General features: G+C 43.6%; 1 protein-coding gene across 2 annotated transcripts; it reads right to left on the bottom strand.

Annotated features, from left to right (window-relative positions):
* Window positions 1-201: 201 nt before the first annotated feature.
* Window positions 202-26,554, bottom strand: LOC145228569 (uncharacterized). Of its 2 annotated transcripts, XM_080093656.1 has the most exons (38): window positions 26,111-26,554; window positions 25,334-25,468; window positions 25,066-25,175; window positions 19,551-19,655; window positions 15,146-15,268; window positions 12,076-12,198; window positions 11,704-11,832; window positions 10,838-10,960; window positions 10,543-10,665; window positions 9,725-9,862; window positions 9,376-9,498; window positions 9,031-9,153; window positions 8,748-8,859; window positions 8,519-8,646; window positions 8,079-8,207; window positions 7,240-7,365; window positions 7,006-7,140; window positions 6,700-6,834; window positions 5,811-5,939; window positions 5,483-5,611; window positions 5,289-5,414; window positions 5,090-5,218; window positions 4,886-5,014; window positions 4,665-4,793; window positions 4,462-4,590; window positions 4,253-4,381; window positions 3,998-4,126; window positions 3,787-3,927; window positions 3,591-3,707; window positions 3,383-3,511; window positions 3,176-3,304; window positions 2,790-2,930; window positions 2,565-2,693; window positions 2,364-2,492; window positions 2,163-2,291; window positions 1,791-1,922; window positions 1,583-1,711; window positions 202-1,427 (listed from the first exon to the last, which is right to left on the bottom strand). In XM_080093656.1, exons 1-38 carry the CDS (start codon window positions 26,233-26,235, stop codon window positions 1,240-1,242), a joined length of 4,896 nt encoding a protein of 1,631 aa, XP_079949782.1. In that variant the 5' UTR covers window positions 26,236-26,554; the 3' UTR covers window positions 202-1,239. The 2 variants fall into 2 exon arrangements, with proteins under 2 accessions (XP_079949782.1, XP_079949783.1); XM_080093657.1 differs by lacking the exons at window positions 19,551-19,655; window positions 25,066-25,175; window positions 25,334-25,468; window positions 26,111-26,554 and adding an exon at window positions 19,886-20,223.
* Between the last annotated feature and the right edge of the window lie 1,349 nt (window positions 26,555-27,903).

The raw sequence follows: 27,903 nt of genomic DNA, 5'->3' as shown, positions 1-27,903 counted from the left end.
GCACTAAAATACTAAATCAATTAAAGCTCAGCCGAAATCACAGTAAGAACAACATGCCGAAATCACAATCTCTACCTGAACAAGTGACCGAAAAATGGTCAAGGATCGCCTGGCCAAACCCTCCGGACGATACTGCAACAAGCAGATCATGTTGCAATTAGAGATGTCATGAGGTAAGCTTTTGTCAAATTGAAGTAAACATTTGGGCGCAGTTGATGTTTATTTTGTTACATGCAGGCAAACTGACAGCAGGCTTAGCATCCCCGCATCAGCAGTACATAAAAGCGATGAAACTTCAACACGCAATGAGGCGAGAATCGAACATTAAACAAGAACAATTCACATGGTGTTGTTCACAATCCAGGTCCCAATCAACACAATGAGATGAATAAATACAAACACTACTCGTGGGTATTTGATTCTCTATGTACATTAATCTTGGTGCTACATGTCACCTTCGTTTTTTGCACAGCACGTAATAGTCTACTTGTAATTAGTTGTTTTCTTTGGTTGGAAATCGGGTGAACGTAACCACTAGCCATCGTTCGCTACAACTACCATCAGGTCTACAGCACACTCACAATAGCACACGAAATGCAAAGCTATGAGAGCCAAGACCACTGGTCGAGTAAGTCAGTCTTTAAACTACTAACAAATCTAGGTAAACACAAAACAAGTCTAAAGTGTGACGACAACGGTGAAATCTATGACACTTGCTTAGGTATTACAATCTGCAAGACGCAAGCACACATCCGATGCTGAATTAGACACTGGCTGCTAATGACCACGGCCGCGAGGCAAATTATGCATCGGGCAAGCCTGGAACTGACGATGAAAACAAATGGGTGTAAAATACGAAGAAGAATAAAAGGAGCGAAAGATCTAAAACTACACACGAAGACTGTACGCCTCCGAAAATAGGCACCTTTGTTTCAAAAAATGTAGGGGTTGATGGTATTGATGTGTGTGTTAGGTTGGGACGCTGACCAGCTTTACGCACGAGCGAGCGGCAAGAGTCTAAGTGTCCACGGAGGGTACGTCACAAGTCGCTTCGTCAAACAGACAACAAAAACTGAGCAACGGCAAGAAAAGAAAACGCTGCCAATACAACGTAAGAAAGAAGCCAATAATCAAACACGAGTTACTTCAACAAAACACTCCAACAAGGAGTACGCACGTTTTCAGCGCATACTTTGGTTCGCGACAAATTGTGGTAAAGGTTCAGAGTGAATTGCTTCTCTATGCGGTCCGCGATCTGGTAAGGGTGCCGTGTCCCACACGCTGGCGCCCGCGAGATGAAATCCTGGTTCGATAGTGGGTGCGCTGAATCCTTTTACCAACACGGGTACGGATTTCAGTTCGGGATCCTCCAAGATTGCTCACTGCAGTTCGACCGTACGATTGTCGCAGAGAGGCCAGCATACCAGCTGCAACGAGATTGTAACCATGTTAACACTTGGACTTGGTTTGGCTGCTAAGATAAAACTAATATACTCGGCACATGTCAGTCGCTTAAGAAGCAGCTATACAATTTAATGTCTATCTGTTAGCTATAGTAAAAACAGCAGGAAGTGCATTTTACCTTCCTGGCAAGTTGCTCCAAACCATCCCTGTTTGCATGTACAAGACCCACTGATTGGATCGCAGTTGCCGCCATGTTCACACTGACACTCTAATCCACAACCAGGTCCATATTTTCCAACGCTGCACACTGAAAGAGTAAACAGGTGAGTTTTTTGAAATTTACAGTTTAAGCTTAACACCAAGTTAAAGATATACTGGTGACTTACCTTGTTGGCAATTATCGCCGCCAAAGCCTGGTGGACACAAGCATTTGCCAGTGATAGGGTCACATGAGCTGCTACGGTTGCCACACTCACAAGATGTCAAACAACTTGGGCCGAATTTTCCACTTGGGCATTCTACAAAAAGATGAAGTAGAATCTCAACAGAATGTAATCTTAACGTTTAGTTTTATTTAAATTTTCATTTCCAAAAAAAAATTTTTCATGTTTTTTAAACGTTTTTTCACGGGGTTCGAACCCAGGACACTCCCTGGGACGAATCCCGATCAAGGTTTTTTTTATGTCTGTATGTGGGTCAGGCGCGCCAGACCATTCGGCCAGGTTCCTGCCCTAACGTTTCTGTTTTACTCTGCTTACCTTGCTCGCATTGTGGGCCATGCCATCCAGCGGCACATCGACATCTTCCAGTTTCAGCATCGCAGTCAACAGAGTTTTGGCAATCACATTTCCTTGCGCATCTATCGCCATAAAAACCTTTCGGACAGGCTGTTAAAAATGATAAAAATGTTATTTATACTCACTCATCGGCATTTGATTTATACCAAAAATATAACTTACTTGATTCGCAGGCCAACCCGTAATATCCTGGAGCACAGTGACACCAACCGTTGAATCGGTCACAAGTTCCGTTGTGGTTGCAAGTGCAGTCTAATTCACAGTTGGGTCCCCATTTGCGTGGTGAGCACTCTGACATCGACATAACAGCGTTAAAGATTGCAAAATTTTACATGAAGCATGTTATTTTTATGAAAAGTATACCTTCGTCGCAGTTTTGGCCGCTCCATCCCAGACCACAACTACATTCACCGGTGATCACGTCGCAAACGCCATTGTTGAGACAAGTGCATTGATTGGCGCAGTTCAATCCCCATGTGTTGGAAGCGCAAGCTGCGAAAGCACAAAAAATATTTTCTTTCTGTTCGATTGCTGCGTAAACGCTCCACTTATGTTTCGTTATCTCGTCAAACTTGTACATTTACTTACTCGATTCGCAGTTGCTGCCGGTTTTCCCAGCTGGACATCTCGTTTTGGCCACGCAGTCCCCAGTAATGGGATCGCAACCTCCATGACTACCGCAGTTGCACGAAGATTTGCAACCAAGGCCGTAAAACCCGGTTGGACACGCTGTTGGGACAAAACATAGGAGTTAAACATAAAGCAGCTATAGGTTTTATAATAAGGCACTTGTGTAACGACTTTGCAAGGTGTTCGTCAGGAGACAGACTGTGGCACGATCCAAAAAACAAGTTAAATGTGCACATTTAACAATCTTACATGATTTAGTGTACGATAAGGATTAATCTGCGACATAATATTTAGATAGCGCATCGAGGAGTCAAAGCCGCAGGTAAAACAGACATGGAACTTACATTCGCTACAAGTTGGTCCAGTGTACCCAGCGGTACATACACATGCTCCTGTTATTGACTGACAGTGAGCTCCGTTGTCACAAGTGCACTGAAGTTCGCAGTTTGCCCCATATCTTCCACTAGAGCAACCTGCACAACGAAAGAGTGATTTTATTGCTATGCTACAAAGTATAAACAATGATTTCACGCATGGGTATGTTGGCTTACTCTGTCGACAGTCGGATCCTGTGAATCCAGGAGCACATGAACATTCTCCAGTTCTCGGGTCACATTGCGAGTTGGCGCCACACGAACAAATACTCTCACAGTTGCTTCCGAATCTACCCGGCAGGCATACTAAAAGTAAAATAGGTATATTTTAGGCCAACTGCCACAGTAAGAGTTAACAAAACCAATGCTTTGGGACTCCACCCACCGTTCTGACAACCAGATCCAGTCATGCCAGGTGGACAAGAACACTCCCCAGTCACATGATGACACGGTTCGCCGGCTGCACACGAGCATTTCTGATCGCAGTTCTCACCGAAATATCCTATAAGGCAGAAACGTGTTACCAACAAGAACAATTTAGCTGCTTATACGTGCATCGATAGTTGTAGTTTTCGCCTTACCTGCCAGACAAGGTCGATCGCAGCTGCTTCCCCTCCAGCCCGGATAACACAAACAATTTCCTGTCACGTGGTCACAGCCGTTAGCATTTTCACAGTTGCACTTTTCCTCACACCGATCACCAAAGAAGCCAGGATCACAAGCTGTCAAGTTTGTACATATTAATTTTAAGTCGAGTCATGCTTTTTAAGTCCTGAAAACACGGTTACAAACCTTCACTGCAGTCGGATCCAATCCAACCTGATCGGCACGCACATTCTCCAGTTGAGGGATTGCAGTTACCACCGTTGTGACAAGAGCAGAATGCCCCACATCCTTGTCCGAATGTTCCAACTGAGCATTCTGTATATACCGCATTTTAAGGCATGTATAATATTTAAGGTTTTCAAAGAAAGGAGAATGTGGTGAGCAATTTTCTAATCCATAAAAACACCGAAAAAGGTGATATCCTCAAACATTTCAACGTACCCATCTCACATCCGATTCCCATCCAGCCCGGCTCGCACGCACATCGCCCAGTAGCCGGATCGCATCCTAGAGAGTTACGACAGGTGCACGTCCTTTGGCAGTTGGCGCCGAAGTAGCCTTGGCTACAAACTACAAGCACAGACAGTTCAGAAAATGAAATTTTTGAAAAAAAAAATGAAAAAAAAGGATTATATCGTTTGGAAGTTTACCTCGGTCACATCTTGGTCCCGTGAAGCCAAGTCCACAAATACACCTTCCCGTCACGTGATCGCACGTGGCCCCGTTTGAACACTCACACTGATTGGCACAATTCGCTCCCCAAGTGGTTCCATCACAACCTGATTCGGAAGTAAGCTATTAGATGTGTTTCCAGGCTGAAATTGAACAGCGCACAAAGATTTAAATGACTTACGTTGGTTGCAATTTTCTCCAACCCATCCAGGCGGGCAAGAACATTCACCAGTGACGTGGTTGCACTCGGCTCCGTTGCCGCATGCGCATGTATTAGAACAATCCAAACCATAGTAACCGTCAGGACAAGCTGTAGTTGAACAGCAACATTAATCGGTTGTCGAGATCCCTTTCGTGTGTGTAAGTTATAAATTTTCTAGAAGATTTGAGTGTAAGACTTACGACGATCGCAGAAGGTGTTTCTCCATCCAGCAATACACGTACAAGCTCCGCTCACGTGATCACACAGTGCGCCATTTTCACACAAGCACTCCTGTTGACATTGAGGTCCGTATGTCCCGGATGGACAAGCTACAATGTACAAACGATTGTTTTAAATTAAACAGCTATTTAATAGAAAACAAACGTGTGATTTTTTTCACTTACTTTCATCACAACGACGTCCTTTCCATCCAGACGCACAGTTGCATTCACCACCAACAGGATCGCAAGGTTCGCCATTTTCGCAGTCACATCGACTTGCGCAGTTCTGTCCCCAGTATCCGAGTCCGCAAGCTGACCAAATTTAGATTAAGTTCGATGCACCAACAGAAGGCAAACGACATTTGGGTTGAAAACTACTTACTCTTCTGGCAATTGCGCCCAGCGTAGCCTGGATTGCAAGAACACGATCCGTCAACCGGGTTGCATTCGCCGTTACCACAATTGCACCTATTGCGACATTGCATGCCATATCGGGTCCTTGGACAGCCTGTGATGTGAATTACAATATTACATACTGGCACCGACCATTCGACCTTGGACGCAATTTCGACTTACGATCAGCGCAAAGTTGTCCAACGAAGCCGGCGGCACATTCGCACACTCCTGTTTGTTTGTTGCACTTGCCGTTGTTTAAACATGAGCACGTGTTGGCGCAATCCTGGCCCCACGTATTTCCGGGACAGTCTGGGTTGCAATTTAAGTAAACATGAGTTACACAAATTACTTACACCACCTTCCACGTACGTCAATTCGTTCAGGAACTGCATCATGTTTAATTGATACAATACAATAGGCAATAGTTGATTACCACCACCAATAAGCCGACTATCTTTCGGCACTGGGTGTGATATTTCGTTTTAAAGTTGTTTATCGCGAAACCAACCTTCTTCGCAAGTTGATCCAGTTTTTCCGGGTCCACAGATGCAAGCTCCTGTCACTCTGTCACATTGACTTCCATCGGCGCAGCTGCAGACCTCAAGACAGCTTACCCCCCAGGTTCCAGCGGAGCATTCTGCAAATGTATAGGTATCACGTTACCTAACCAATCATCGTAAACCTAGTAATAAATAGATGGTACTCCGATATCATTATTGGCGACTACCCACTCACCATACTACCATACTATGTAGTTCTTACTTTTTTGAGAAAAAAACGTATGTTTATTTATATAAACATTTATCAGCCCTAGGCGGATTTCTTATGAGCGCAATAATGGCCGAACATTTATTTTAAAATTGTCACATCAAGCATTATAAGCCCTAGCGTAACCCTGAATATGTTATGGTGTTGTATTTTTGACATTGGTTTGCGCAAGTATGTTAATGCGCTCAACGGCGCCACAAAAACTTGCCGCGAATATCTGGAATTTTGATCAGGTGATAGCTTGTTGAGAGTTACGTATATCTGCAAATACATCTCCAGTTATCCACAAACTAGACTGCGTTAGGCTATATGCAGATCATACACCACCTTAACTACTATTATTGTTGCGCTTGTTGTATTGCTGGGACATAGCCACAAAAATGGTGACGTGGACTTTTGCTAATCCTCAATTTACTGGAACCGGGTAGAATGTCACTTTTTGTCTCAACTCGCTATAACAACCATAAAAAATATTTTGAGTATGATACTAGTATTGCACTAAACATCTACGGCGTTTTGTTCGTAAGGAAGTGTTGATGCGGGTAATAGGTAAACTGTGAAATAACCTGTCAAGTGCCTAATGAGTATGAGATTTCACGACCTTATTGCAACTCAAGAGAATTCTGTACCTTGTGAGCAGTTGGCTCCTTTAAATCCAGGAGGACAATCACGTTGACATGAGCCTGTGACATGATCACAATCGACACCTTCCTCACATCGACAACGCCTGTTGCATCCTCTACCGTATGTTCCTTGCGCACAAACTGCCAAAAAAAAACAGTTATGCGCAGGTCCCACACGAAATAACCGAAAATTTGTGGAATGCCCAAGCTTACAAGATACATGCTGAGCACAGGGTTTTGATTTAAACAACAATTGTAATCAGTAACTGTTCGCAAATAAAGAAATCAAAAATTTACACAAAAAAAACTTACCCGAGTCGCATGTTTCTCCAGTGTAACCGCGTTTGCACTTGCAATGCCCAGTCACTTTGTTGCAGTTGGAAGTGTGGCGCTTGTTACATCGACATTCGTTTTGACAGCCGAAACCGAAAGCCCATCGTGGACAAGCTAAGAATATAAGGTTAGAATTAAAGAAGGCTGAGTAAGTGTTTATTTTTACGCTGATTATTTGACTGAAATCATTTAACTTTTTGTCACGTCGCTTACATTTGTGACACCTCCTTCCGTAGCGTCCTGGATCGCAAAAACAAATCCCGAAGTTTCGATGGCATCTGGCACCTTGGCAGTTGCACTTACGATTGCAATTTGGTGCGTACAAGCCTTTGGGACAAGCTGAAAGCAACAAAGGTTGAATACTTAGTTTTAATGCTTCTCCAGGCGTCACGAACACCAGGGATTCGTTTAAGTTGTCACTTCAAACAACTGTAGCAACCGCTTCCGTTGGGAAATAAGTTTACATTTTGTGCAGCTGATATTTATACACAAGGGTTTCCGCGTGCTGACACTTATAGTTTATTGGTACGATGTCATGAAACAAGCATAAATGTATGAATATTGCCACTGGCGCCTTTGAAAATTAGTTTGAAATAGTACAGCATAACGTGCCTAAAAATATATCCGAGAGAAAACTAGCTTATGTGTAGGTCAACGAGTTGTCTCAATGGGCCGCAACAACGATGGATATAGCATTGAAACGCGACACCTCAGCGGCAGTCGTCTGACGGAAATGGCTCTTAATCCTCATCACAACTAAACTGTCTTGGTATGCGCTTTTATCAACAAAGGTCACTTTCATCGCGTTTGGCGACCATGCGATCCAAAAGACTCGCCGCCTGTCCATTTCCGAATTGTCGTTTTCAGTGATACTGTAAACGGTATGGTGCAGATCGTTTATAAATTGGTATGCAAAGTTAGAATGTGGAACCAAGAAGCATTGTATTATTTCTCACAAAGGGAAATCGCCTTAAGTCCGATTATAATCTGTGATTGTTTTTATGAAGTACATTATAGTTATAGTCAAATGGGCTAAACAGCCCTTTACTTACCGTCTTCGCAATGGACACCTCGGACACTTGGTGGACACTTGCAGTGGCCTGTTTTGGGGTCACACTCGCCTTCGTTCTGACACGTGCAAGTCTGTTCGCAGTCTTGACCAAAGTTTCCATTGGGACATGCTGCAAAATGCAAACAGTCAGTGATTGTTCTGAGGGTTACTGAGGATCAGAGGCTTACTGATGAGTCACACGTTGGCAACCCAATAAGTTGCTTGCATAGCGCCAGTGAATGGAGCCATTCACTACCGGCAATCTGTACTTGTTTTTCAAACCCACGCGTGTCTAATGACCTGGGACTGGGGTCAATTAACAGAATGGAAGGATTATAGCTTGCCAACAACAAACCAACCTTTAGTCGACAATAATACCCGGTTTGTATATGTTTGGGTTTTTTAGTATTTTTGTTTTGCAACATGGTTTTGCTCCCTTACTTTCGTTGCAGACAATTCCAGTCACACCAGGGTCACATCTGCATCCACTGCGCTCTTCATTGCACGATCCGCTTATGCAATCCGAGCATTGATACTGACATTCGTGACCGAAATGTCCAGGCTCACACCTGCACAACGATACAATTACAAATAGAGGTAAATACGAAACCATTGTAAACAGCATGTTATCACGCACATATTGGCAAACATTTTTAAATTGTATTCTTACCTTGTAATAAGACTGAAGGCACCAAGCTCTTCGCTGGAAGTGTCGATTTGACGTACTTCAGGTTTAAAGCGGATGACGGGGGCAACACGAATCGGTTGATCGTTCAAGATAGCTGCAGACCGATACAAAAAATATTTTAAACTTTTTTCCTATAACACCAGTACAAGAAATGTTTTTTTCTCCTGTTTGGTGAAGTCGTGCGTGCTAGATTTGTATTGCGTGCGAAGAAACGCTATGCAGGCACCAAACCACGGTAATGACATGTAAAACGGTTACGACTTACCGTTGCACGAGTGTAGGTTGTCGTCCAACATAAATCCCCCCGCGCATGCGCACTGGTACGAACCAGCGCTGTTCACGCATCGCTGATCACAGCCGCCGTTGTTATTCAAGCACTCGTTGACATCTGCAAAAAGAGGATTCAGTGTAAATAGTTGGAGCTTGCTCAGGCGTTCCAATAATAATGTTGTGGGCTAACAGAACCTAGCTCGTACAAGTATGAACAAAACCTAACATAGGTCCCCTTACTTTCATGCCCCGTGTATCATTTCGAACTAAGAGTACAACTCAGTTCACTAGGTTTTTTGTTACGCTGACATTCGCTAACATGGTCGCTGCAAACGCATACCTGCACAACCACACAAGTCCGCGGCCAGCTGAAATCCTTCGCGGCAACTGCAGTCGTAGCTGCCTGGTGTGTTCGCACATGCTTGTTCGCAGCATCTTGACCCGTCGCTGCACTCGTCTTGGTCTGTGGCATGACACAACATAAATCACCACACAGTCGGTTTTGCTACAACTACACACAACCCTTAGGATCTATTAGTTATCCTCAATCGAGCAATCCATCTATGAACTCTTCTTTATACATTTGACAAGCTTTTACGCGCTTTTGATAAACAATTTCAAGTACATGTGTACGTGACAGACGTTGATAAACAATGTAATAATTTGGCCAAGGGTGCAATCGTTTGTACCGGTGCAACTTTTCTGGTCAGCTTCCAATTGATATCCTGGGTTACAACTACACTGGATGCGTCCAAGATCCTCGTTACAAACATGCATACAACCTCCGTTCATAGCTGAACATGATTTGATTACTTCCATTTCAATACCTGTGCAAAAGGGAAATGATTAATGGCTGCACATCTACTTGGTATCCACTTTAATCCTTGTTTGGCTAATTGTCCTTGCATTGTTAAAGCGATTGTCGATAAATTGGAATGCAAGATTCAGTTAATGATTCAGGATGCAACGTGCCAAGGCAAAAGGATGGTGGTCATGAAGTTTTATGGACCGTTTATTCTATTTTGTAGCTTTTGTTCAAATACCTGCACAATGCGTCCGGATACTTCCTTTTAAACGCCTTTGCAGCAAAGCTAAGGTCAACACTATAAAACTCACAAACGTTTGAAGTCAAGTTTCTTCTAGTAATCCAAGTACGATTTTATCAGCGTCAACTACAAATCCATGAGATTTCAATCTGTTAACAATTCCTGGTCCGAGTGCCCGTGAAATTAAGGACACGGCGCCGCGCAGTGCGGATAAACGTTCAGACGAGTTTTGAACAACTGAACAAGCAATTTGCATAGATGGTGGCAAAATGCGAGGTAGGTGCTGTAAAAGGTACGGAACATTCCACGCTTGTGCTGATGCTTATCACAAGAAATTAACATTACTTCGGGACCCAGACCAAAAACAACAGATCTGCGTGAGAAGATCGGCGTAACGGTGGAAAAACTGGCCGAGGGGTTGGGTCAAACTGAGACAAGATCACAGAATTGGTTGTACTTACGGTAACATGTCTTCTCATCAGTTCCAAGTTCATACCCAGGATTGCAGAGGCAAGTGTACGACCCAATGGTGTCAAGGCAAGTGTGAGAGCAACCACCCAAATTTACTTGACATTCGTCGACATCTATTAGACACAAAATTGATTTCCAATTGACAACAGTGCTTCAAATCACACAAGTGGTGTTTTGCAGTTACTTCATACTTGCAATTATAGTCGCTTTTACATTTCTTGAACTATTTCAAACTCAGATTACTTATAAACAGACTTTATTAAAGTTCGAGTCCAGTTGGTATACCTGTGCAGGTTCTATTGTCGGCATCAAGCTCAAAGCCTTCGAAACATGAACATTGCGCTACGAAGCCCACCGCAATACAGTTGTGCATACATCCTCCGTTGTTACGTTCGCACGGATCGGCAACTGAACACACAAATAAAAGTAAGAACCTTCCAAATACCTTTGTTAAAGTACTTGGTTGGTGACCGTCGTAAAACTTCTCGGTGGATTTTCTACAAAGGCCACAACCCACAACAGACCAGTGTGTGGGCGACTGTGACAGTTTTATGGCCCAAAAGAATTTGAACTGAGATTGAATCAGGTCCGCGATTTAACCGCGATTGCTCTAGTGTCATTTCGTGACGACCTTTAGAACATTTCTCGAAAAAGCAAATCCGAAGGCGTTTATAGCAAAACGAACTTCGGCCACTACGGTTGTTTTTCAGAAAGTAATGAAGTTCAAACATCATTTTGGTATGCGCCCCCCACTGCAAGACAAACTGTCGTGCACCAAGGCGGTTGACCAACTTTGCGATTGAACATGCGATTTGCAGACCCCGTTGTAAACAAATGCCGAACCATGAAGCACGAAAATATTGCGGTACGCAACTCACGCTGAGATAATCTTTTGATAAGTTGTAGCCTTTGCTCTGGCAGTTGACAGTTTTGAATCAATTTACTGTACAAGACTATTACTGCTACTGGCGGTTGTAAAGTCACATATTCCAGGTTTCAAGCAAAAGATTAAAACAGGAATTTATGACCGTGAATTATTTATAACTACCCAGTGATTCAAGTGATTTGGCGAAAAAGTGAAATAAAAGCATCATATGTGGAAATATTACAGGCCATAATGAACATTACTGTATCAAAAAGCATAGTTATACCGTCACAGGTTCGTCCGTTTGCATTCAACACGTAACCTTGCTCGCATCGGCAAAAATAGCGTCCGCTTGAGCCTTGTGGTTCGCAGATCTGCTCACAGCCTCCGTTGCGGATCTCGCACATGTTTGTTGCTGAAACAAACACACACCTCAGTGTAAAGAATGGACAAGATTATTCCAGTTCGTAAAAGATTAGGTTAAACGATCGTTTACCGTGAATCTGCCTCTAGAGGTCACGGGACCTTGTATTGAGTAAAATCCTCATTTACATTTGTTCAGCAAAAATGCAACATTTCGTAACGCGCGTAACCGAAACAAGGGATTCATGAAATGGAACATTTGGACCAAATGCGCGTGCTTTGTTAAAACACTCACGGACACATGTCTTTTCGTCGGAATGAAGTCTGTATCCATCGTTACACTCGCAGTAGTGTCCGCCCTTGATGTTAACGCAAATGTGAGCGCAACCTCCATTGTGATCCGAACATTCATCATCGTCTGAAAATAACGAACACAATTTGTAACTGGTTGCAAATGAAGTAAGTATCGTCGCTATATGTGCCAATAAAGCACTGATTGGATTACGGGCCAAAGCTGAGTCATTCTTCTAATTTTATATTTATTGCCTTTTTGAGCTAGAACCATTGGTACCGATTTAATACCCAAAGTGATGTTTGGAATTGAAGGTGATTTGTATCCCAAACCCAAACCACAAAGCTGAAGCAAGTTTCCAAGGCTGTGTTAGATAGTGGCACATAGCGTCGACGAGTACACATATTTTTCCACCGTGCTGTTTCTGAAGTGTGGCGTGTATATTGCGAGCTATTCCCAGCACAAGAGGCGAGGCGCTTAATCGCACTCTTATCACAACCACTTGTGTGCGATTCGCGCCTTCCGACTGTGAAGACGAACCTAGATACGTGAGGTATGACTTCGGTTTGTTTTTCCCATGTGAGTGGCTGCTATAAACGTCGCCGCGTCAACTGCAGATCGCCTGTCACTCCACTGCGACCCGAAGATAAACAGAGACAAGACCCAGAATGTTCGTCTTCGCGCGGCGTCGTTGTTTGAGTTGCTGCCTGATTACATTCTTTTCCACTTGAATCTGTGACGCGCAAGCACCCGGTGAAGTGAGCTCCTGGCACGAATCCAGGACTTAAAGATACAACTCGACTTGGCTTGGTGAACGCGCAATTGACTGTCATTTATACGCACCCTTGTGACTGTGAGAGCCAGAGTGCAGTTCGCGCCCGCTGCCAAGAAATAATAAAGACGTGCTTCGAGTAATAACAGGGTTGGGCGGCGGTGAGTGAAAGTCTATCGCCAATTATCCCCTATCTCGGACAAACTTCACACGAGGAGAAAATTTCCGGATCCCTGACAAGTTCTGGTACACGGTGTGAACTGGCTTGGGGTGACACCAAACCCAAACCTATATCTCGTTTCCCAAAACAGTGGGAGGTTCTCACGAGCGCCGGTAACGCAAAGTAGTTTTAGTACTGGGTTGATTTTTCCAACAGAATCTGCTGTACCCGAGCGGCAACAGTGTCACTTTCGTCAAGGTTACAGGATTACAGGTGCTAGTCGAAAGTCCCACTCAAACGAACTAATCGGTGGCGACAAGCTAGGAATTTAAGGCTTTTATGCGCGGTGGGATCATTTGTGCCACAGTAATTTGCTTTCGTTTACCAAACACCAGTTACACAGCCTCATCGATATTAAGTCACACGACACATTACATGCAGTCACGCGATTCGCAAATCTTTGCTGCGGACTCAGGCTATATCGGGATAGGGGCAAAGTATTTTGCTACGATCCTGTCCAAACACGCCAAGTTGACCATGGCGATTGGGACAAGGGCAACACAACAACGCAGTACTCACGTCATCATGATGGACAGACCCAATCGAGCCACGGCCCATGATCAGCAGGGCGTCGGTTATAAATGCCCTGTTTTGTAATCGTTCGTAGTTTCTGGGTTGGAGCAGCACCGGCAAATGGCACGTTTTTGTCGATCGCATCCTCACGCCAAGTGATTTAATTGACAGCTACGGCAATTTGGCCCCGTCAAACCCGTTTAATAGTCGGAGTTATTGAAGAGCAACTTGGTTTGTGATTTTGACGTAACTTTATTTGGTGGTGTGTAGGTGTTGATTGGTACCTTTGACAGAGTTTGAAACTTCGTGTGACGGATATGGTTCCACGATACGAACATAATATTTGCTACATTAACAAGTTGACAAACAATCCAAAACCTATGGTATTTTATTCATTGGTTTTCAAAAGCAGTTACATATTGTTGAACCCAACGTTTAAGTTGTACCGACACGTCAAAAGATGTTGGACCACGGGGATTTATTTACCACAGGAAACAATAGACCCCAAGTGCACCTCGTGATCGGAGAACCGTGGTCTGAATTCAAAGATTGATGACCTATATACCTTTGCGTCAGTTCAAAGGTCGAACGGCTAATCACATCAAATCGACAAGACGACTTATGTCGTTATATGCGCACCGTGAATTAGGTTTGACGTTCGCGCCTTGTCCCACAGGGAGTTGGGGTGAGACGCACAAGGCAAATCCAGCCCTATGGTTTCCGCATCTGCACCGAATGACCCGGTTCCAATCGCATTGAGCGGGGTGTGAGCCACGATTTGCAAACGAATTTGCACAAATGTAAGAATGTTAACCATTGGTTTGGCTCGGGCATGAGCAATCACGAGATATGACCTTATGGTCACATGTTTTTCTGTACTATGTTAGCGAACAAGCACATTGTGATCACGCTTATCCGATACAATATGTTTTATATGTGCAACCCTAACGGGAACTTGTTAGAAGACAGAATAGTTTATCATCCATGGAAACATTTCCAGGCTCCTGGTCAGACAGTAAATGTGCCCAAATTGCCGTAAATGAGCAAAAGGAAAACGTTACCGACAGTTTCACACGAGTAACAGGCTTGCGATTATCGGAAATGCCGCTTGGGAAGAGTAGTGATTATCCAGTAGTGATTGAGATGAGCTAAATTGACTCTGTGCCGGACGGTTAGCGAGTGAGATCGAATTGTGCCAGTTCATCCAGGCCCGAGTTAATTACTCACGCGTTATCGTGGCATCTGCTTGCTTGAATAATCCTAGGTGACCACGAAAATGCAACAGAGCACAAAAACTTGTAACCGCACATTTTTGCTAAATGTTCTCGCATTTCACCTGCCTAAAGGTAACGAACATCGGGTTTTCTAATCCCTGTGCAAACATCTCCTTTGTAGTTGGGGACTGATGGACGTTTTCGGTCGTCCGAGTTCCCAGACAAAGGATTGGAACCCAGGGCCACCGAGAGATCTTGTTTGCATCTCACCACGACAACTGTGGGTGGCCGCGTTTTAACAACTGCGCCGACACACTATGTATTCGTAGTATCCTCTACAATGCCATAACTTACCGACACATGTCCTATCATCGGAAGAGAGGTGGAATCCTGGTCTACATTTGCAGAAGAAGCCGCCAAAAGTGTTGCAGCACATCTGGTTACATCCGCCGTTGTTTGTCGCACACTCGTTCAAGTCTGGAACAAATCAAAGTTAAACTTATCTGAAAGTCTATTAAAAAGAAATTGCCTGAAGGGTAAACCATACAATTGACTACGTTTACTGTGGAATTTGGAATAACGTCGAAGGGGGTACAAGCCTTGTGTTAGTACCAATAGATTTTAATGCCTGAATTAATGTAAAATACAGTTGTGCTTCGCTGTGTCACGACATTGTGACACAACAACAGCGAATTACACTCAATCTCTGTTATCCAATTCATGTATCCACACTAATCGGCAAGTGAACATAACTGCCCTACAGAAACACTACACGAAATGGACATGGCACCGATATCCGATCGGTAGGAAATCTTAAGGTGTGGTGGGGTGCACCAACCACGTAAACGCCTCTTTCGCATGTCTAACTGCCGACCACTTGTCAATAAACCGGATTAGCGCATTACACGGATTTCTGGCAGTTTTAACTCGTCAGTAACACCAAAAACGACAAGCGCTCACAGTTTGGACTCGTTCAATCATATGTTAAGCCTTAGTTTTAAACAAATCTGGGTATTCTGGTTTTTAAAAGCTGACCGTTTTCGTGCATGGCCAGTGGTGCTATTTCCAATATCATCCAGGCTTTTAAGATTTAGGTGGCAACATGTGTCGACGTGACTTTACAAATGACTGAAAAGTTTTCGAATTCCACTGCTGCCTCAATTTAAGTTTTTCGCACAACGGGGGTGTCGCCGAGACGATTTTATCCCGATTCGAATGCGTTGGTGGAATTTGCACGCGATGGCATTGACATTGCCTGGCGAGGATGAAACGAAGCCGAGCGAGACCGACTTTCGCACGCAAACAAGTGACACGTGACACCAAGGGTAGCCGGGTGATGGGGTTGATGCTGCAGCGCGCAACACGAGACGTGTGGAAAGAAATGTATTGGGCGCTTCCGTTCATTGCCACTGAATGCAGGATAGAAAATCGCAGTGTACAAGATTTCTTTTACCGTATTAGGTAAAAGCAAGCAGGGATATTAATGACCATACCAGAAGCTGGAAAATTTATGTGCATATTTATGTGCAAACTTTAACACAGTAAATTTGCCAGTTCTTAGTTCAACAGTGCCCTTTGACCAGCCTGCTTCTCTTGACTTTATGAGTTATGCATAAACTTGCGCCTTTTGTGTACTCAGCTTGTGGTGGTTGTAAATACTCAATGTGGTTCGCCACAACTTTTAACTAAACCAATTTATACAACTTACGTCACTGGAGGACTTTCAGTCGATGTGTAACTACGTTCTGTCGAAAAACTGAAACAAAACCAAGGTATTTTGACAAAAATCACATTGGAAAGTCAAAATGTTCTCCCAGGCTTCCCCTTTTCAATTTTAGCAGGTTTCTAAATCAGCCATTGCATTTTATAAATGTCGAGACATTACCCACACAGAGATTATTTTGTTTACCTAACAGAACCAACAACAGCACTTAAGTTCGCGCGGTCAATGACAAGAAAATGATCAAAGTTATCCATAGCTAGCCTAAAACGTGATAAATGTCAAGGACGCATGCGATTTACTTTTATCTGATAAATCGCCGAAAGCATTGAGTCCCATCGCAAAGTATCGAAAGGCGCACTTTCCATCGCTCGACATGTCCGGGCGCCAGCCGCAGAACACGGTTGTTTACATTTCTTCCGCACAAGTTCTTCACGGTCGCGCGCGCTCTTGACATAGCGGCTATATTATCTCAGGCAAGGTCGACGGAGACGCGTTAGGGGTGTTTCGGGGGCGCATCGGGGTCTGTGGGGAATCGCAAGTCGGAAACCGACATCGGGTGAAAGCAACCGCGAGATTCTGGGCACGCGTTCTGGTAACGAACATAAGTGAATACACCGTCTGAGAATGCAGATACATTCTCTATACCCTTTGCGACGATTAGCAATTCTGTTCCACTGTAGCCTTTGTGCGACCATCACAAATATGACGCTTGAGGGACAAGCTTAACGATGTGTGCGTGCGTCACAATGCTGGAGGGAATGAAAGGTAGCAAGGTCGACTATCCGGCACCTGATGACAATTATAAAGCAAGTCTGTGTATTTCCCTCAGCTGCTTTAGCTAATTACTAGTGATCAGACCAGTGCTGGCTCATTAGCAAGTCTGTGTATTTCCCTCAGCTGCTTTAGCTAATTACTAGTGATCAGACCAGTGCTGGCTCATTTTGAAAACTGTATGTTGTGAAAACACGAGAAGAATATTTAGCTTGTACACTTGGTTTCAATAACATGAAAATACCGAGAAAAGTGTGTTTGCTACGATATTTTCCCTCCCCGATTGGGTAAAGGTTACCACTTAGTTATTCGCTTAAAGGGGATTTGTTTATCGGTGTTCTACTCCAAATAAAGGTTCGCACAAACAGTTTAAATACCCGCGTTAAGCTGCCCGTATAAAGTCATAGGGTGTGCATGTTTTGGGGATCCTATTTACGGAATGTGGTGTCCGAGGTGACGTTTTGAGGTGGTTCGCTCTGGTTTACTGGTAACATGGCGAAGTTCAATTCGCCTTAAGTAACGGTTGTTTGTTGGTTAAAAGCATAAGCGAACCAAAATTTAAAAGGTTTGTTTGATTACGACAATGTAGGAAAATGCTGTTTCACCAAAGTTATACCTGGTACGATAATTTGCCCGCAATAAAAACTGATATTTCAGGATTCGGGGTGTCTGTAAACTTTGGTGCAGGTGCAAACCTAGTGTATTTTTATGGTCATTGACCAAATGGTTTATTGTGGAAATTATCTCGGCGAATCAAACATGTTAACACAGAATTTAATACATAAAACAGTAAAAAACACACAGGCGTGGTTGCGCGTAAGCCTTACGTCTATAAATCGGCACAAATAACTATCTTCAAGCCTGCGGCATTAGCTGTCGAAAGCGAAGACTCAGGACAATGACAAGTCCCAGGGACGCAAACAGGGCGCAACAATTTATCAGCGATTGTAAGGCAGTTTGCAGAAGTAGCGTTGACGATCGGGCACGCGACGGGGTGAATTGCTCGACAAACAAAATACATGACCACTGGGGGTTTAAGCAAACTTGAACGTTCGCTTTGTGGCTCTGGAATTTTTGAACATCAGGCGATACGCACCGTAAAAATTAAACCGAACAAAATCCCTTCTTTTAAGATTATTTTGCACATTCATTCGCAAACAATAGGGAGTTACATCTATTACGTAACTCGGTAGCCCCAGCCTTACGCAAACAAAAATCATTTTTTACGCACAAAGTCTTGCCGAGAAACATACCTCACTTGTTTGCCTAAAAGGCGTATAAAGCTTATTGCGTCAGTGGGTGCGTGGGACGGTTGTGGAATTTCAAATAGTAACTTACTACTTAAACACAAATGTCACATGGTTTTTTAGACAATGTGTTCGCTTCGACAACATGTTTTCAATGCAGTTAGGTTCCCAAGCAACATTTCAAAGCACTGAGACAAGGGCTTGAGATTAACAAGGTATCAGTTTAGCCTGTAGTGGGGTTCGGTGAGGGAAAGCAGATGCACTTTTGTAGACTGCTTTACCTCGTTTGCAAACATAATTTGACCCGCAGCGCTCGCCATGTTGACGATGCGTTAGCATAGCTATCTGTGTAAGATTTGAAGAGGTTGGGTGTGGGGCGGGCAAAGTCCTAAATCCTGCCACCGACGCTTTGCCAGATAACGAACGCTTGACCTCGCGATATTATATTGTAAAAAAATCAGGACTTTAGGTTTAGTCGCTGGAGGATTAATTACACTTTTACCAAATAACTGCGTTTCAAAGATCGGTAAGGTCGTCGCAGGGTCACCACGTCAAACATGCCCTGGAAATGATTTTACTGCACACTACATTTGGGGCGCAACCAATAAGCCACCAAAAGGGAGCAGATGCGCGGTGAACCTCTACGATGAGATTGCCTTAGATGAGTGCTTAGAGTTAGTCCATCTATCATTCGTCACCGGGGTGTTTTCAATGCTTGACGACAGACTGCTTGAACTAGCGTCAAGCGGAATACTTTCAAAACACAACGGGTCAAACCCGACCCGCGTTCGTGGCATATGCTTCAGACGGTTGGTTCGTAGTCATTTTAAAATTTCACATGATTAATATTGAAGCATAATTTAACATTACAATCATGGACGTTTCAATTAAGGACATACATTGTCCAATAATGGGGCAAAATGGCTAAAATGGTGCATATACCCAATTAGAAAGCAAAACCACCCAGGCTTGAATTTGGAAGTGTTGGTTATTAAATATACAAATGCATGCATCTTACCCAGCTCGCAACGAGCACCGGTAAATCCGCCGGAGCATTGGCACATTTGAGTCGCTGAGTCCTGACATCGCCCGCCATTGAAGCAAACGCCGTACGAGCATTGAGCTGAAATGCGCGGTCGCAAATCGTAGGATTAATATGGGCCGAGTTAATCCTAAATCGAACGACCCTTTCGCAGAAAAGTCAGGGACATTAATATGTCTCCGCCTCATACGAGGTCGCCATCGTCTTCTGCGGTACGAGACGGCAGGAAACGATGGGTAAATCAGAAGTGGTGCAACGATTTGACGTAATACCGCTGCGCCACTCTGGACACAAATTCTGCTAATACCAACCTGTTGCCCATCGCCTATGTCGGGTTAAAAGGTGTAAATTGGTGAGTTTTGATTGCCTGTAACCCTGTGGATGTGAATTTGGCTCGGCTCTCTGGATATTGTCATCCTCGTTATGGTAGCGAGAGATGTCAGATCCGCAATGTACCTCACCGAAGTTGAGAGGATGCAAGTTACCGTACGACGGAAGACGCTCCCGCTGCCCCAAAACACTCATGTCGACAAAAAGACATGTAAGGGCGAGGACGCTGCAAAGCGACCACACTAAATGCATTTTTGTTGCTTATACGTAAAGGCCAGTCGAAATCTACTCGCTAGCTTTAATCTAAAAGGTATAAGGCCACAGAGTTAAGTTCCTGCTGACTTACTAACTGTAATCTTTCGCAAATGCCTAATGATTACTGACTGTTGACCGCAAACGTTCAGCCCATTTAAAGGGAAAATTTGCTGAGCTATGGTCTTATATTGAAAGGGGCTCGCCAAAACTCGGAACACTAGGGTCGGACAAAGGATTAACCCATTGGTGTTTTGATTTACAGCGATAACCTCTCTTGTGAAACTAGAATCGCGGGGCCGAGCTTAGGCCGAAAGGGTTAAGGTTTTTATTGATCAGCTTTCCTTATTCGAAGTGGAACTCTGCGGAGTCAGGATTGCAGCGCACAAAACGACCATAGAAAACCTGACAAAGGAACGTTTTAAGAAAAGAGCCTTTAACAACACACTTAGCGCAACTTAATTCGGTGCCGACACAAGCACAGTCCTTCACCATCGGTTTTCAATTAACAAGCTAGTGAAAAGATGACTATTCGTAACCTAGTCTCTATAACAGTGGAAAACTTCTCGGACAAAGAATTCTGGCCTGTAAACGATACACCACGTCCCAGTCTGTCGAAAGTCGCGAGTAAGGGCATTGGGCATTGCAAAGTCAGCTTTTATTCCAACTGAGAACAAGCTCTTCTTCATGGCGAGAGGGGGTGGTCTTTATGTTGCATATCGCCACTGATAACGAGTGCATATCCCGCTGAGACTCCTGTGTATTCCCACAGCCTCGGCTATCTTCGTTCGACCAGGAAGGAATTCGTTTGTGATAGGATCCCCGTCACCCTGTCAGTGTGAGGCGTTCGTGTCAACGACATAAGGCGCCCAGGGGAATTTAAGAAGGTAATTCGACATGGCAATGATAACACGAAACTGGCGGCAGATTGAGGTATATGAGCTTTTGTTTATCGTCTGTCTGGAAGAGGGATTTGACGCTTAAACCGATTGTATCATTGTAGTTTAGCTTTAGGTGGAACATGATACGCTGCATGAGTTAACGGGTTTTCTAGCAACTGTCTTATGTAAACTGCTTGGTGTTTACATCACTAGGGTTGAACCTTGGCTTCATGTCAAAATCTCGATGGCATGTTTATAGTTGCCGAGCAAACTCGCCAAGTGCGTCACGCCGGGCTTGTTTTTCTGCCTAATGCAAACTGACAAATTGAGAAAACAGATTTCCTGGCCGGAAATGTAATGACGTGAGCACACTGTAGCAATTTACCGCCTCATCTCGATTGCTTACCTTTGCAACAGATATATTGTGGCATGTCAATAGGAGATCTTCTCCCAATGACAAGCGCACAAATCGCTGCACCCAAGACGTGGCGCCTTAGTCAACGAACGAAAACACACTCCGCACACAGCGGTCTATTTGCTTGGAAACAATCCACACTGCGCAATGAACCGTATAACCCCCGTGACCCGCTTTCAGCAGAAAATTTACAGCCGTTTTATTGAAAATGAACAATGTTTGCTTCCATCCTCATGTAAAGGTTAATGTTCATTACTTGACATCGAAAATAAAAGATGGCACATGATCAACATGTCTAATAGTATGGTGTGCAAACTACTAAGAGATTGATTGGAGTTTCTCATTTTAAAACTTTCTTGCAACGTGCGTAGTTTACTGCACAAAGTCGTTCTTTGTGAGGTTTCTCATCACATGTTGACGCATTGCCCAGCCGCTGACAATTAGTCTCTCTCCCTAGTGACGTCATCCACTGTTTTGCTGAACCGCCAAGGTACGTGCTCTCCAGCAAGAAACGACCATGATTCAAATCCACCATCGAAGGTAGAATATCCAACTTGTGACGTCGGCGTCTGACAATTTATTTGCGTAGCACGAACACTTTCATGCACGACGGCCGAAGGTAACACGCAATCGCAATTTTTGTCGCAGCGCTTACACCTGAAGAGTGTAAGGAAAACGGGAGAGAGTGAAGTATTTTTGGTAGTAAGAAAGGTGCACAATCGCGGTCCCATCTCTGCAAGAGCGAGTGTTGCTTTGTGCGTGGGCCCGGTGTGGAGACAGAACAGGAAACCGAGCATCGCGCATCGACAAGCCACAAGTAGGGACAAAGTCATCTGCTATACATCGCTCTTTTCACGAGCACACGCGTCTCTAAGCCCCTCATGTGTGTCTACACGACTTTCAGGTCATCGTTATTAAATAAACCGCGCGCATGTAATATCTTGCAATGATAAATTGTTTATTGCTTATGTTTCATCTTACATTCGATTTGGCTGTATATTTTACAGTCTTCCCAAGAGGTACCCTAATGTTCGGTTTCAGACAACTTTACGGCCTGGGGGCAGTCACAAAAATGTTGGAATTGTCTACTTGTAAATGTAATTGTGGCAGTGCGCCTGGCGAAAAGCATTTTCATTAAGATTATGGAGTGTGGCATCAGGTATCTCTATTTTACTTGTCAAACCCGGTGAATGCATCACAACATTTAACCCTATAGCGCAGACTACATCAGTTCGTTGATCGTTTCATCCAAGGGACAGAGATGTAACAGGCAACGCGCGGGCGCCACACTCATTACGGCCGGCGAACACGAAGGCCTAGATCGGGTTACAAATTGCCGCGTTGTCCGACCTCGTGACGGTGTCGATTTTTGAAGGGATGGAGTCAAAAATTATGGGTCAACGGATTAAGTTAATCCCGAACTTCCAAATCAACCCGTTGACCGGAGATCAGGGTTTCACCCCGATTTGGTCATAGCCATAACTTAGGCCCAGCGTACGACAGGAGAAGCCCAGAACGGGAAGGGAAATTGCGATTGAAGATTTTTTTTACATCCAGTAACATCATGATAGCATCGATGTTTGAACTGATCCAGAAAAGCAAAAACAAAATGTTTTTATCAGACTGAAATGACATGCCAGCACACCTTTTGCAATACGTCGAGATGATAGCGATAACGAGTAGTTGTTTGTCTAACTGCTAAAACATCAAAGTTTTCAAGACGTCAAGCAGATGCGAAAGCAAAAAAGCAGAGAAGTATGATTGTGATTTATGAATAAACAAAAGGTTACGTACATCAATTTGACCCAAGAGCAAAACCCACGATAAACAAATCCTGTTGTTTGGTGCAGTTTGAACGCCGACAAAACAGACGACTGGTTGTGACGTCACGAGGTGATTAAACCGACCTCAACACGCATAAGCGGGGTCTTCGCCGCGTCAAAGCGAAAAAAAGTGTTTGGTTGGTAAGCCGATTACCCGAAGCGGGTAAAGTTGGGTCATCGGAGGAATGAATCACGCTCGCAAAAGCCGGGTACGGGACAACGCATGCTTTGTTTGCTTGTTTTTCAGTCAGGTCTAAGGTGTTTGTGTGGACCGTATACGCGTGCGGAGTGTAACGTAAACAGCTTCGAGGCATGTTGCTCACAGACACTGATCACATAACTGTTCATTCTTGACTTGCTAATGCTTCGATAAAGATTCCTCCAAAAATTTAGTAGAACCACGAAATTATGTCCAATGCTTCATGGTGCTGCACAGATAGCGTGCGCCTGGAGGCTTCCAACATTTGACAAGTCAGTTAATGTCGGCAACACAGCCACATGTCAATCAAGCTTTGAAAGCGACGACTTGGAATAAAGAAAGTCGCGTGCGAATTCGTGTGGTGACAAAACGCAGATTCGGCTTTATCAAAATATCGACTTGAGGTCGAAGGGTGCGCGTGTCGCGACGTCCTTTTGCTTTGGACACGCTTGTTACTTCGTTTAATCGTGCGGCTCCAAAATAACGAACTAAGTAAGGCTTAGCACAATGTGCCACCCTGACTTGACATCGACACTCGGGCCCGGAAACCGGTCATAGATGCGGTTGGACCCAGAATTTCTTCCAAGAAAAATAGCACTTTAATACATCTGAAAAGCCTGATCAGATACTTTGAACAAGTGTACCTAGGAGAAAATCCGTACGAACGGACGCGCAACAAAGGGTTGAAGCAAACGTCCATTTGTTCGCCTTATTTGTTTGCGGATGTATGCTGGGAGTGACTGATGCACCTGGACCAGGTTTTATCGTGCTCAAATTAGCGCTTGTGCATTTACAACCTCTCACAGACCTATTATCACGTACCGATAGTGATCAAATATGTGGGTGCAATATGTAAGCGAATTACGAATGTGAATGTCATCGAACTGGTCGATCACTGCGAGGAAATGTCTTGTTTACATTTACGTTCTTCCAATACAGGGCGTGGCGTAAAAAATGCCTGAGTTTGTATCCAAAATTCGCATTTGTTATCCATTCCCCTAATTTTTGTTTTGCTGAGCAAAGATTGTAAACATACAGGTGATTTGTGTTTTAGTGTGAAGTCCAATCCGGATTCTTCCATGGCGAAGGGCAACAGTAGACCAGCAGTTAAGGTCTAGGTACAAACGACAAAGTAGTCGCAAAAAGGCAATTTTAATGTAAAGCCAATTCAACTTTACTATTGCTCGAAATGAACTTGTACGCTGATTCTTATAACTTGATGAAATAAATACCAACAATTAGTGTTAAAAGCGGTTACTGGACGGTGAATTGCCAAGGGTTTCCGACTTACGCACATGCTGAATTTGGAAAACGAATTTCTCCCTTGGGCGTGAAGGAAAAGTAAGTAGTTTTATATCCGGTGGTGCTTATTGCAATAGGTTTCAAGCTGCCCTTCATAGCCAAACCCGTTATGAAATCACGGAGTTAATTTTGTTCTTTAAACTGGGCAAAAGTCGGAATCAATTTGGTCACCGTCCATGTTTATATCACACTTGTTATAAAATAGGAATACGCTACTATATTTTAAAACATAAGGGATGTTTGAAAATAACTGCTAATAATATTTAGACCAAATTAACATAATACTTACGATGGTTGCAGCCCGCCTCGTCGTTCAGTTGAATCCAGCCAGAACAACACTTGGGTCTCGTTGACCGCTTAGATTCGTACGCTGTGCGGTAGGTTGTATAATAAGCAGTTCTGCCAATCAAAAGGTACAGGTGGTATGTGTGGTACGTCATGTAACACTTGAAATTACATTACAACAAAATTGTTTTGGTTTTTGCGAAAGGTTTAAAGAAGGTTTAATTGTAATCACTGTGGGTGGGTGTTAACTTTTTAAATGACATAGTTGTTACCTTCGTTCGTAGCCGACGCACCACCGTCCGCTATCGCAACCTCGTTTCCAAACTTTCACTAAACGCGTGAACGCTTTCACACATGGCTGAACAGAACGTACTACTTTGACCGCCTCTTCTTCACACACATTAGGTCTGAAATAAAATTGAGATGTAATATTAAAAACTTTCTTCAGACACTCCACAAATAAGAGATCCTTGGAAAACAAATTTTACGTTGCAGGAAAGGGGTTAAAAATTTTGTTCGCCTGCTCGAAATCTATTTGTGTTTTGACTCGAAACAATACACAATTGTCGGTAGTGTAATATCTGCCTTATGACAACCAACGGTGTCGAACATGTGAGTTCTGTGGTCGCTGTGTGGCAAGTACAATAGACCACTGTTCGTCGGAAGGTAGCGACTCTCGATTCAACGCCAAAACTCCTCGATCAGTAGCGTTAACTAGTCAGCACCGATTGATAAGTAGATATCGGCAGACGATAAGAAAACAACGAGGCCCACTCAAGATGGTGAGGCAGCTCCTCCCCACAAAGGTCCAGTTTTGCTCGATCCCCATACACTCTACAGCAAGTCGAGCGCCAAAAACGCTTTGTCCTCAAGAGGTTTAAGTCCGCCGGGTACTTACGCTATTCACGATAGGAACATATACAGCCAACGAAATGAACCCAAGCTAGTGAGAGACATGCGATGAAAGCTACAACGCTCTTACTATATTTTTTGTATAATTTTAAGTTCACTAATAATAACCGTTAATACAGAAACAAAAGTATACTTACTGTCCCATACGTAACGTGATTTCTGGTGGCGAATTATCTTCGTCTGCATTTGCGTTGACAAACGCCACAAAAACTATTAAAATAGCAATTCCAAAACGTAGTTGCTGTTTAGGGTTCATTTTCATTGAATAAAAGTCCACTTGGGCTTCAAATGCGACTTGATTATGTCGCACTGTTCTATATTTCCTCGAGAGAGGGTGGAATGATTTGCTTGAGTGTAAACCTCTGATCGTAAGATGTGGTTCCTCTAACCCCTTGTCTCACGGACTAATCCGCCGGGATGTCGTTACACGCAGTTTTCTTGGCAAAATATAAACTCTACAGCTACAAGTCGAACCCCAGCGATTAGCAGAATCACTACAGACTGCTTAAATTGGATCAGGGTTCCTGTCCTGGATATCGATGGCCTATCAAACAGAAAACGCAAGACTGATAAGCGATATCTTAAAACCTGGTAGAAAAAACAATTTAAGTTTCAAAGCATTAAAATCTATCTAGCGCTGACACTTACAGAAACTCCAAAGGCGCGAATCTCTGTTTGGGCAGAATAACCCCCTTATGACTGGACTTTATCACTATCTTCTCTTAAGCCCAATGTTGATGTAACTGTCGCGCTGGCAACATTTAACATACTTGCTTTTGTTCAAACGCCGCGTTTACCCCTTACGTCAGACACTCCTTTCTCCAAGTCACGGCAAAAATAACACGGGAACAACGGTGGCCGCATAAATTTTCCTCGATGATATATGCGGCTACATTATGCCTCATCAACTATCCCAAAGGCTGTGAAACTTTCAATACACACTTTACGTATAGTTTGCGTCCCAAGGCGAACACGAGTGTTGCGTACGTGCTAATTGAAATCAAACGAAGAGCTGACTAACTTGTTGCGGCCGCACACATCAAACATCCGAGCTTGGGCCTTTGTCAGCTTTTCAGGCGCTCGAAGGTTTTACTGATTACTATTATTACCTGACGAAATAAATGTATTTAAACGGCGATGCCCCTTCCTGGTGTCATTTATAATTGCTGATTTGTGGATGGTGTCATTGACATTAATAAGCATTATTAGGCGTATTTGAAGTGTTTAATAAAGTGGGCAAAATAATCGTATTGCCGGTTACTGCCTTTTTACAGTTTGCTTTGATATAGTTTAAGATCTAACAAATAGCTTACCCTTGCGTTTTAAAATTTAGAAACACGATGCTGTTGTGGCTAATGTGACCCGCTAAGCTGACTTGCGAAACATGTAGAGTTCATTAAATGTTCAAGCAATTGAAAACAGAATGCAAATGATACCCAGACGACTTCTGTCACTGACCTTACCGATGAACGCTTGGAGTTGTCTGTCAACTACTCGTTAAAGTGCGAAAAACTAAGTTTACGACGTATAGGTAAATAACCTAGTCTGGACTCGGTTCAATAATACCCAAATATTTGCAGCTGAAACCACAAGTAAAAAGTCAGGAGAATTTTAGCACGGCCAAATTAACCAAATCATAGATCATTTTAAGGAGCCATATTTTTCTTGAATGGGGCTAAACGTTCAAACGACACCGCTTTTTGCTTTTAGTTCATTCACCGTTGACATTGCTGTCATATTAGGACAATCATTAACTTCTCGCCGACTCAGCGAATAGGTACGTTTGGTCGCACGACTATACACAGCACAAAACCAAAGTTCATGGAATGCGCCCACAAGGTAGGCTCTTGCGTGACGGTATTGTATACTGGCTTTTCAAGTCACTGTGACAGTTTTTGACTTTCTTATTGCTGTTACTTAACAAATATTC

This window comes from Phallusia mammillata, chromosome 5 (genome assembly GCF_965637545.1).
Source record: "Phallusia mammillata chromosome 5, kaPhaMamm4.hap1.1, whole genome shotgun sequence".
Lineage (NCBI taxonomy): Eukaryota > Metazoa > Chordata > Ascidiacea > Phlebobranchia > Ascidiidae > Phallusia > Phallusia mammillata.
The sequence above is the reverse complement of the archived record's forward strand: the minus strand, read 5'-3'. Positions and strand labels throughout refer to the sequence as shown.